The 11,111-nt window shown below is 36.9% G+C and overlaps 1 protein-coding gene across 1 annotated transcript; it reads left to right on the top strand.

Annotated features, from left to right (window-relative positions):
* The first annotated feature begins 508 nt into the window (after nucleotides 1-508).
* Nucleotides 509-11,105, top strand: LOC102310741 (solute carrier family 22 member 5). Its single transcript, XM_005923076.3, has 10 exons — nucleotides 509-1,767; nucleotides 2,220-2,323; nucleotides 3,491-3,645; nucleotides 3,749-3,920; nucleotides 4,161-4,287; nucleotides 6,095-6,192; nucleotides 8,424-8,638; nucleotides 8,872-9,054; nucleotides 9,563-9,698; nucleotides 10,635-11,105. Exons 1-10 carry the CDS (start codon nucleotides 1,288-1,290, stop codon nucleotides 10,696-10,698), a joined length of 1,734 nt encoding a protein of 577 aa, XP_005923138.1. The 5' UTR covers nucleotides 509-1,287; the 3' UTR covers nucleotides 10,699-11,105.
* The last annotated feature ends 6 nt before the right edge of the window (nucleotides 11,106-11,111 follow it).

Raw genomic sequence — 11,111 nt, 5'->3', positions numbered from 1 at the left:
TTACCGGCAAGCAGGTTTTCATTGAGGAGATCATGTTTTACACAATCAGTAAATGCAGAGGCTGGGATTACATGCATGTGACACTTCTTTCATGATAATGGTTTGTATAAAGATTAGATATGGCGGTAAGACTATCCTACTCTTTGAGCAGAGGGAAAATTACAAGAGCTCTCTCCCCCCCCCCCCCCCCCCCCTCTCATTTACCCTCTATCTAGCTGTAATTTTTTTTCATTTAATTTTAATAATTGACAGACATTCTGATACACGGTGTTCATTCTTCATTGGTTTTTGGTACTAATGTAGAACAATGTGTACAATTTAAGCTGGAATGTAAGTGAGTGGTGGCTGGAACCGTATTTGCTGAGTGGTATCCACCTTCTATAAGTCTGTTACCTAAAATGTTGAACAAGGGTCATAATGCTTACGTAATCAATCATGTTTAGGAAATTATGAGTGTTCGACTTCATGGTCTTTTTGTGGCAGTTCGATTCAGGAGAAAGACACAGTACAACAAAAAAGGTGTCTGGTCTTTGGGGAGGGAAGACTTTAGGGAACTATAACCAAAGAGAATACCGCGCATCGTTATCTGGCCTTGGACTAAAGATAATTTCTCATACGTGTCATTACGATAATTAAAGAGTCCAGAGTGCATTCTGTATGGCAAGACTAAAGTAAGGAATTTGGAAACACAACTTCCAGTGCAGGGGTAAGACGTTGTCCTTTCTGGACTGTCCCTAATGATGGACTTTTCCGTCACAGTGATTTGCTTGCTCTTTGAAACAGCTGTCTTAGCAGATAAATCCAATGCACATTTTATTGTTGTACCTCAGGAAAAAAGCTTTGGCTGATGTAAATCAGCATAGATCATGGCAGCTAATTAAAACATATACAAAAGGACACTTGTGTAAATCGAATCAAGTATTTTGCTGTCATTATTACTTTGAAATTATTTTAAAATCAGTAATGTTTTATTTGTGCTTTTGAGTATTAGGAAATAGAAATGAGAGATGCTGTAGCTGTCATAATGCACGTGGACTAAAATGCAATAAAAATCGATATGGCTACAGTTTCTATACATATATTAGGAATAACAACGTATGCCTCTTTTAGTTCAGTACAGATAAAAGCAGACCTTTGGGGGCTTAACAATGTATTATTGCGTCATGCAGTTTAAATCACGGATTGCCCCTTTAAAGACAAGTTAATTTGGGGAACTTGGACAATAATTAAAACGGCGCGAGGTGGGAGGGATGGTTTAGTAGTTGAAACAAAAGCTCTGCTTAAGAAATGCCCACTCCAGTCACCATTTCATTTTTCTTAACTCTGGCCCACTGTGTGAACCCTGAGCCCACAGAAACCAGTAAGATGACGGACTATGAAACTTCAACGGCTTTCCTCGGAGAGTGGGGATGTTTCCAGCAGCAGGTGTTTTTCCTCCTTTCTTTTACCGTCATCCCTAACGGTTTGACTGGCCTTTCCACGGTGTTCCTAGCCGACACGCCGTCCCACCACTGCCTCATACCCGCGCAACTCAACCTCACCCCCGCGTGGAGGAACAGCAGCATCCCGCTGGAGCAAGAGAGCAGCCAAGGTGGCGCGTTGGTGCGCAGCAGGTGTTCCAGATACAAACTTGTTGATATCCTGAGTTTCTCTGAAAAAGGCTTGCTGCCCGACGTTGATGTGAATCTGTCTACTGTGCCGAAAGAAAGCTGCTTGGACGGATGGGAGTATGACCAGAGCATCTACATTTCTACAATCATATCGGAGGTATATACACACACCTTTTTTCTAAATGCGGAAAAGGCTGCTTCTGCTTTTATGCTGAGGTAGAGCTAGGCGACTGTGTATAGCCATATAGGTTAAATGTTGTGATATACAGGAAGTGTGTTAGCTAAACTCGTGTTATTATGGGAATTCATCACAAAGTCAAACAAGATGTGGCAACAATTTCTCAAATAACACAAAATCTCTAATTCGTGGAAAACTGGCCCTAGGTTGTGTGGTTTACAGGAACAATGCTGTTTTATGCTTTTAGATTGTTGTTTAACATCTGGAACACACTGGGCTGTTTGTTTTTTCTTGAAGAGAAAACAACAACAACAACAACAACAACAACAACAACAACAACAACAACAACAACAACAACAGTGTGTTGTTGTTGTCTGCACTGTATATAGAGTGTGATCTGCACTGTATATATCTTCTATGCGTTTTTTCAGTGGGACCTGGTTTGTGATGAAAGCTGGAAGAAACCACTGACTTCTTCTTTCTTCTTCTGTGGAGTTCTCACCGGTTCCTTCATTTCAGGACAGCTCTCTGACAGGTTATGGACAAGATAGCTTAATTATTATCAATTGTTAAATTCTAGTCCTATGTTTCAAAGTTGAGCTAGAGTACTATTGATCTACTGAATGAACACATGTGGAGTAATGTGACCTAGCACATTTCATCTAGTATTTACTGAGGAATAGTTTTTTTAAAAAACTGTTATGCCCAGCTGTATATTAATATAGCTAATCCTACCACAATATGTGTTAGATATGATATAGAAATAAATGCCCTTAAGCTCATATCTATTGCTACAGAACTAAGCTGTTGAACAAAAGTCACTGCATACAGTAGGCTAATCAGGATGCTCAAGTTAATTATACACTTTTCATTCCACAACTCCATGTCACAGCATCAGTGAATCACAAAATGATAAAATTTTGAGCCGCATGTTAATCATCCAGATTAATTTTTTAAAAACACATAAATTTATATTTATTAGCAAAACAGTGTCAAACCACATGCTACAAATGTTTTACCACGTGTCCTGATACTAAACTGGTCAGCTTCCAGTCGAGACCAGCTATCTATAGCTCTGCTGTACTATGAAACAAAAAAAATAAAACAAGAAAGGACCCTATGCAAGGCAAGATATCTCTCTTTTCAAACTATTGCAAGTATTGCAAAAAAAAAAGAAAAAAAAGAAAAACAGGCCTTAGAACAAATTTAGATGATTCATAACTCATTGCATTTTGTTTTTATTGAAAGCAGCTCTTGCATAATCCCTCACAAAGTCTAAACACATTTCCAGCACAACTCAGAAGCCAAGTTGGGTTAAAGGGGAAATCCATTGTTACTCATTAGAGTAAGATTTTGGGGGGGCAAACTTAAATAATTAATTGTTTGCTTATGTCTCAGAAAACCACACAATTTCAGACTATTTCATTTGTACTGGACGGAAGCTAATGGCTGGGGCGAGGATGAACTATCCAGTAAAGTTGCTGTAAAACAAAATTGTAATTAAAAAGAAGCAATGAGATGCAGTGTCAGGGGATTGGTCAGTCTATATGGTATTGGTAGTCATTAAGTGCACATGTCATCTCATTGAAGTACACGTAGAAAAAAAGAATATATGAGACCTTATTGTTGTTGTGAATTTGACTGACTCTCCTACTTTATAAAACATGCTGATTTGTTCAGTCTTGCTGTATTTCAATTTCAGGTATGGGAGAAAAATAGTTCTGTTTGCTACGCAGGCAATTCAGACGGTATTCACATTGATCCAGGTCTTCTCTCCATCTTGGACGGCATTCTGCGCCCTGTTCTTTGTCGTTGGTGTGGGCCACATTTCCAACTATGTGGCTGCGTTTGTGTTAGGTACTCTATTCAAAAGTTTTCAGATATGTTTTTTATAATACAAAACTTTTATGTAATGTAACTTGTAATTTGAATGTTTTTTATTTATTTATAATTTTCCAAGGAGCGGAGATATTAAGCCCATATGTGCGGACTGTTTATACCACGGCGGGTGTGAATCTGTTCTTTGCTGGGGGCTACATGCTTTTGCCGTTCTTTGGTTTCTTCATCAGGGACTGGAGGATGCTCCTCTTAGGCATTTCACTGCCTGGCTTCTTCTTTGTGCCTCTCTGGTGGTAGGTAGGTGTGTGTTTGTGTGTGACTGTACATGTTACGGTAACTGATAATGCACAGCTGTACATCTGGGGAGTGTTAGGATTTTTTTTAGGGTAATCAAATTATTTTCCCTTGGATCCTTTTTAATGAAGCCAGTACAAAATATTGACAAAACATTTACATGATGTCCTGACTGCGCTTTCTTTGGTTTGAAAAGACTGAGCCTCTGTTTCTGCCCCCTCTTTTGTTTAATGAAAAAGGTTTATCCCAGAGTCTCCTCGGTGGCTACTCTCTCAGGGAAGGATAGAAGAAGCTGAGGCCATAATCAGAGACGCTGCTAAGAAGAACAAGGTGGAGCCTCCATCAGTCATCTTTAGTCCCTTGCAGGTGAGACCTTTTTTTGGGTGCAGTGCTAGAGAAGCGGCAGTTCTTTTAAAATATTTAGGGAAGACAAAAATGCCTTATCTGTCAGTGTTTTCTCTGTAACTGTGAAAATCTGTTACTGTCACTACACAAATAATTTAGAAAGAAGGCTGTTTTACTGGAGACAGGATTGCTGTTTTTCATTTGTTTTCAGAAATCACTTAGACACTATAATATTAATGACTGAACAAGATAGTAAGACGGTAAATATTTCTTCTTTTCCAGGAAAATTACAATGCATACACCTACAATTAAACCATGTCACTATGTTTTTTAATGTTCCAACTGAATTTTCAGTATTTCTAGGTGAAAGGGCAAGAAGCATGAACCTTTTCAGGTTCACTGCTCAGTGTGCATTGAGAGGTAATCATTTACTGTTTTCCTGTTTTCTGCATGAATGAACGTTAATCTGGCGGCTAACAGACAGACATGTTGTCAAGGTTCATTTAACACCTTTCCTTCTTGCACTCTTGCACTGGATAATGTGCCTTTTAACTATTGAAGGAAGTCGACTTTAATTGACAAGGAGTTTTCAACGTGCTGAAAAGAACACCAAGCACTGTTATATTGTGCTTGAGTACAGCTATACATGTGTTATGAGCCTAAATGTGCATAGGTTAGATAGGTTAGCTGGTAAATGGTTGAGTATATGGTTAAACCTGTAAGGCCTAAACTTTAACAGCAGTTGAACAAAAGTGTCTATTGTGTAAGAACTGATTAAACCTGTAACTGCAAATAAAGGTAAGTTTATGAAAGAAGCTGTGAAGACAACATGTTTCTTAATATTACCTTGGTTTTTGTCTACCTGAATTCACTTCACAGACAACTGTCTATTAAAAATGAAAGACACCATTACCAAGAAACTGAAAAGAACCCTTAAATCCAAAAAAACGGTAGATTTCCGAGATTGAAACATGAAATAAATCAAACTGTTAATTGCAGTAATAGTGTTCATTGTTAAAAAAAAAAGATCACATGCTTAATAATGTAAAATTACCAGTTGAACTCTACAAAAGAACTTTAAAAAGTGGGTCTGTTTTTTTCCACAATGCATTCCTCCATTCAGATGACCTCTGTGTTATTTTTTTCAACTTTGGTTTCTTGAACTCTATTCAAGAAACCAAATTGCCACATTCATGAACTTTATCCTGCGCAGCAATCTCTCCCCCTTAGAGATAATGTACCCTTAGCATGGGTTACAAAATGTTGTTTTTTTTCTCTATCTGTTTATTGTAACTAGGTCTAGAACAATATACACGTCCAATGTCTTTATGGAAGCACATTTTTAATTTTATTTTTGTGAACAGATCTGCTAAAAAATGTGTAGAGTTAGCATTTATTTGGTGTCATTTCTGGAAACTGGGAGTGGATTATGGTGGTTTTTGAGGGATTGTTTTTTTGGGGGGGAATAAAAAGCTGAATACTTGACTGCTGTCTGTTTCGAATTATAAACATCTGTCTCAAGCAATCCATGGGGATATGATTAGCTTACAAATGTGGTATTACTGCAAATGGCAGTATAATATGCGGTTTAGGGGATATAAATGCATTCCCTCCCCCAACTTTATTATTATACACAGAAATATTGGCTCATTTAAATTAAAATCCTCACATTTGAATATACTGTACACACACACACACACACACACATATACATATATATGGAAAATCTGACCCTGAACCCACAAGCTTCTCTCTCGTTACATTACTTCCAGACTGATGGCTCTGCTTGTTAAGTGTTTGTTATTCCACATGCATCGATGCCCTGCAGGAACAACTTAAGCCTGAGAAGAGAAGGGCCCACAACATCTGTGACCTGCTTCGTTCTCGAAACATCCGCTGGATCTCTATCACGCTGTGGCTGATCTGGTGAGTCCCTGCTGTCCCACCTGACCCTCACATTTGGTACCGTGACCCTACATACACAGCTACACACATTCAAGCACTCACATGTAGGCATAAACACACACACAACTGCTCACATTCACATACAAAGTTTTAACCTGTTCATGCATCAGTTTAACCACATGTCAGCCTGTTTCACTAACAACAAATAATGACCTGTCGGGTGCTGTGAAGCCTGCAACTAAGATCAAAATCAGGTTTTGCGTAACTGCACAGTATGCCTGTATTCGTCCTGTGCACGCTTCCTTGCTGAGTCCGAAAACAGATGCAGCTGCATTTCTGTTTGATCAGGAAACAATTCAATCTAGCTTTACACAGTTAAGTCTTTGCTAGTGGATAAGATTATATTTTTCTTAACCTCTGAAGTTAAAAATATTAATATGAAAATATTTTTAGGATGCATATCCTGAAAATATCAATTGGAATAAATATGTATTCACACATTGCATATTACAATTAACTGACTTATAAAACTCAAATTTTTCATTTCTCTTTCTATTAAAAACTTGTTTTGAGTGCTTTAGGGTTCCTGTAGGGGAAACCCAAGATAAGGTTGAGTTGTGGTTCTCGTTTGGCTTGCTTTTGTAATTTTTAGCTAGTCACCTTGTATATAAACGGGCTTCTGTGGCTACAGTGTAGCTTGCCATCACCAGTGTGTGAATGTGTGTGTGAATGGGTGGATGACTGAATGTGTAAAGTGCTTTGGGGTCCTTAGGGACTGGTGAAGCGCTATACAAATACAGGCCATTTACCATTTACCATAAACTAAAAAATGGACAAAGACTGCATGACATCACCCAATGGTTTCTAGCTGCTTTGAAGTTGTGGTTTTATGTGTTGCAGTCTTATTATTTTAGCCAAAATTGTCAATTTTTGGACGTTGATGTGCTAAACAAGCTAGCAATGCTAGCTAGCTTGGTTAGCAAGGTGTATCCATACACATTATAGATGCATTGCACACACAAAGATACCTTTTAGTTAGTGTTAACATACTAAAAAAAAATTGAATTTCAGTTCAGTGACTTTAATTAGCTTAAATGAAATGTGGCACAGAGCTGGGAATGTAGTCAGCACCTACCTGTCACCACAGTGAGTTTAAAACATAGATGTAGCTTGAAAAAATGTTGCAAATACAAAAGTGACTGAAGCCTACATTCTTCAGAAATCAATAGATGAAGTTGCAGTAGCTGCAGCCATCTTAAAACTGTCTATGCTGCTCACTCAGTGCAACCATGTTCCTTATTTGCCATAAGGAAGGCTTAAGGCAACTTTTGAAAAAAGACAAAAATAAAACTAAGTCCCCTATCAATATAAAAGGAAAAAAATAGCTCTAGGTTTATTTTGTTTCTTTCTAGGCATAAAAACTGTAAAGTACGGAAGCGTAGAGCAGCCACCCAGGCAAAAGAAAAATAGAGCTATATCATGTTATAACGTGAGAAGTTTATTTTTCTAACAATATACTTTTCATGTTTGTACAATATACTATCATGTTAGTACAAAATACTTTTCACTTTTGAACAACATAATATCACGTTATTACAACATACATAATTATCATGTTTGTACAATAAAATATTTTTTATTGTACGAACGTGAAAGGTTTTTGTTATAATGTGATAATTATGTATATTGTAATACTTTATAGGATATTGTACAAACATGAAAAGTATATCATTAGAAAAATAAACTTTTCACATTATAACGTGATATAGCTCTATTTATTTATTTATTTTTTTTGCCTGGCTGGCAGCTCTACGCTTCAGTAGTAAAGTACTTCAGGGCTTTTGATGCCATTATCAACTGACCCTAGAAAATTTCATCTTGGCTTTGTTTTTCAGCACTTGAAGGAACCACTTGGACACTCACTAACTGTGTTTATCTGCACTTTTAAAAGTTAAACAAAATTCTAAAATGGATGTTCTTAAAACATTATGAAGCTCTACAAAGCTATGACAAACTTATGTTACACCACCTAAAATACTAGATTTAGCCTTTCATCTATACCATACCACACTTCTCACTTTTAGTGGAGGTTTTGTAGATGTTGCCATCACAACATCTACAGTGTCAAACCAGCAAAAAACTAAAATCTGTTGTTGATACAATGTTTCGTTATCTTTCTGACTACTTTGTAGTGCCATACTATTGAGATGTACAGAATAAGGATACAAAAAGGACACTTTATATCCTCACAGGAACACCTTGACCATTGCCTACTTTGCTGTTTCCCTGAACACGGCAAACCTTCATGGGAATGTGCACTTCAACTGTTTCCTGTCAGCTCTGGTGGAGATACCAGCCTACATTTTGTCATGGACTATGTTTCGCTGGTGTTCCAGACGGCTGACTTTGTCCTCATCATTGTCCATGGGAGGGTTGTTTCTGCTACTCATTCAGCTTATTCCAACACGTATGGCACTTAAATGTTTTGTTCAAAACCGATTTATTATAGCTGTAATTTCTGGCAATCTTTAACTAGTTTTTTTTATATCATTATATATTATGTTCACATGTTCTATTTTGAGTGTTGTTCTCACATTTATTGATTAAGTACAGTCATTTTCAATCTTTTGCAAAACTATACCGCTGTTTGAACAAATAACTTACATCAAACCTCGAACAATTTAATGTTTTTCCCCGTAGATCTGTTCTCTTTGGCAATAGCACTGGAGATGATAGGGAAGTTTGCAGTGACGACAGCGTATTCTTTGGTCTACGCCTTCACAGCTGAGATCTACCCAACTGTGCTGAGAAATACAGCTCTCGGTGCCTGTTCTATGGCCTCCAGAATAGGAAGCATTACTGCTCCGTTCTTCATTTACTTAAGTAAGGATCTTCTGTCCTCTCTTTAAAGTTGTGTTAATCACTGGTCACAAGGATGAAAAAGAAACACATTTAAAGTGAGGAGAACATATGCTAAGCATCCTGCCATTACATCTAGCTTATTCTTAGTTTCTCGTTAAATGAAGATGTGTTTATGCATTTCTTTTCATCTATTTTAGTAAATACTCTGTCACAGGGCTTGAACATTTAGACGTTCAGAGTCAGATAACTTGGCATTTTGAAGTTTGGAGTTAAACTAACTCCTCAAGGAAACCAGACCACACACGTCCAAGGAGAACATAGCAACTTAGAAATGTCCCAACTAGAACTAAACAACAAGAAATACCACCAGCTGAAGTATAACAGAAGACTTGATTAGCAATCAGAAAGGAAACAACAGCCTTCAGTTAAAATTTACAAGTTTCTTAGCATTTAAAGGATTTTTTTTTTGTAACCATTGTAGGCAAGGTTGCTTTTCACTTTCTTAACATCCTTTGATATGTTGCCACAGGAAGCTATTCCGTTTCACTGCCTTACATCCTTATGGGAAGCCTTACAGCCTTAGCAGGGTTGCTGAGTCTCCTGCTGCCTGAGAGCTTTGGAATGCCTTTGCCTGAGACCATTGATCACATGCAGCACTTTCCCGGGTAAAGAAAGAGTTTCATTATAGAGTGAGATTAGGTAAAAAGATTATTTTGCTATTTTTTTCAGTGTAGTTTAAATTCACAATTGTTGTAGTTTGGTAGTTTTACTTTCCGGTGTTATAAAGAGGGGCCAATCTTTCGATTTTTAATAGTTTTAAACATAAAGTTTAAATTTCTTTTTTCTTGTATCACAATTTTATGTCATTATATATTTTTTTTTTCAAAAAATGTGTTTGCTTAAATTTGAAAGATTACTCTTTTACCCAACTCTGTTAATTTTTGGTGTGTTATTTAGTTCACAAGCTCAAATACATTTGCCCTTTGATTATTTTGTACAACAGCTAAACTGAATGTGCAAAGATTAGATTCTTGCTTGTTTAATAAGTAATGTCTATTTGCATATATTGAAAACACCCTCATCTGCCCTGCATCTTGCCTACATGCAGTTAGTATCAGGGATTATCGTCATGCAATATATATTTCTCAATATATTTGTCATAGCTACAATTGTGTTTAATCAGATAAAGGTAAAAAAAAAAAACTATGATAAAAAGCTCACTGCATAAAAGACTGACTGTGCTTTGCTGTCATCTTGACCATGTCTATATGTCTAAATGCACTGAGTTGCTTAGATATATGTGTTCATGAGCAGTTGAACCTATTGAAGTGGACAGTGAGTGTATGCAATATACTGAAATGATAACCAAAACAATTGCACCATAGTTTACAATATTTTATTGGTGTCGCTATCATTTAGTAACTCGGAAATTTACCCAGATTCGCCCAGTCTGGTCAGCCAATCCCATATAACAGATATTAAAACATTTAGTGGGAATCAGATAATTGTTTGACAAGTGTTTCCACTTCCTCTTTAGTCCAGGACAGAAAATCAACAGAAAATGCTTGATTATGACTTTATTTTTTCTTCCTTCTCTGTAGATGCTGTCAGAGAAAGCCCTATACTCTCACACACATGAGAGAAGAGGAAAATGCTCCTGAATGAAAGACTACATAAACAAGGAGAAAAGTGAAAATCTGACTTGATTCGAATCACTGGATGAGCAGAGATTGTGTACTCGTTTCCACTAAGTGACCTCTTTAAGGACGTAGGTAAAATTATTGCTGTGTTGTCACTGGATGTATAAAATTATATCAGTTCAAGGGGACCAGAGAGGTAATTTCCTTACAAAACTGGAAAATATTTTTTTACATTATAGCAAAAAAAATATTATAAAAGGAAGCTTATACTCACCACCAATTTGACAACATTAGGATGTACAGTAGGAAACTTGAAAGAGTAACTTGCAGAAAGTTTGTAGAAATTCAGTAATTTGCTTAGAATATAGTGGGAATACATAATGCATTTAATGCATTTTTAATGGAAGGTTTATTCATTAATTGCTTACCATGAACCAT

Source organism: Haplochromis burtoni, unplaced genomic scaffold (assembly GCF_018398535.1).
Source record: "Haplochromis burtoni strain Fernald_Lab_line unplaced genomic scaffold, NCSU_Asbu1 Contig_66, whole genome shotgun sequence".
NCBI classification, from domain to species: Eukaryota; Metazoa; Chordata; class Actinopteri; order Cichliformes; family Cichlidae; genus Haplochromis; species Haplochromis burtoni.
This window is presented reverse-complemented; position numbering and strand designations above follow the sequence as displayed.

Coding starts and splice junctions, on each gene's coding strand:
- LOC102310741 (XM_005923076.3), top strand. CDS start 1,288: ATGCCCACTCCAGTCACCATTTCATTTTTCTTAACTCTGGCCCACTGT. Junction 3,921..4,160: donor TTCTTTGTGCCTCTCTGGTG/GTAGGTAGGTGT, acceptor TTAATGAAAAAG/GTTTATCCCAGAGTCTCCTC. Junction 9,699..10,634: donor CACATGCAGCACTTTCCCGG/GTAAAGAAAGAG, acceptor CCTTCTCTGTAG/ATGCTGTCAGAGAAAGCCCT.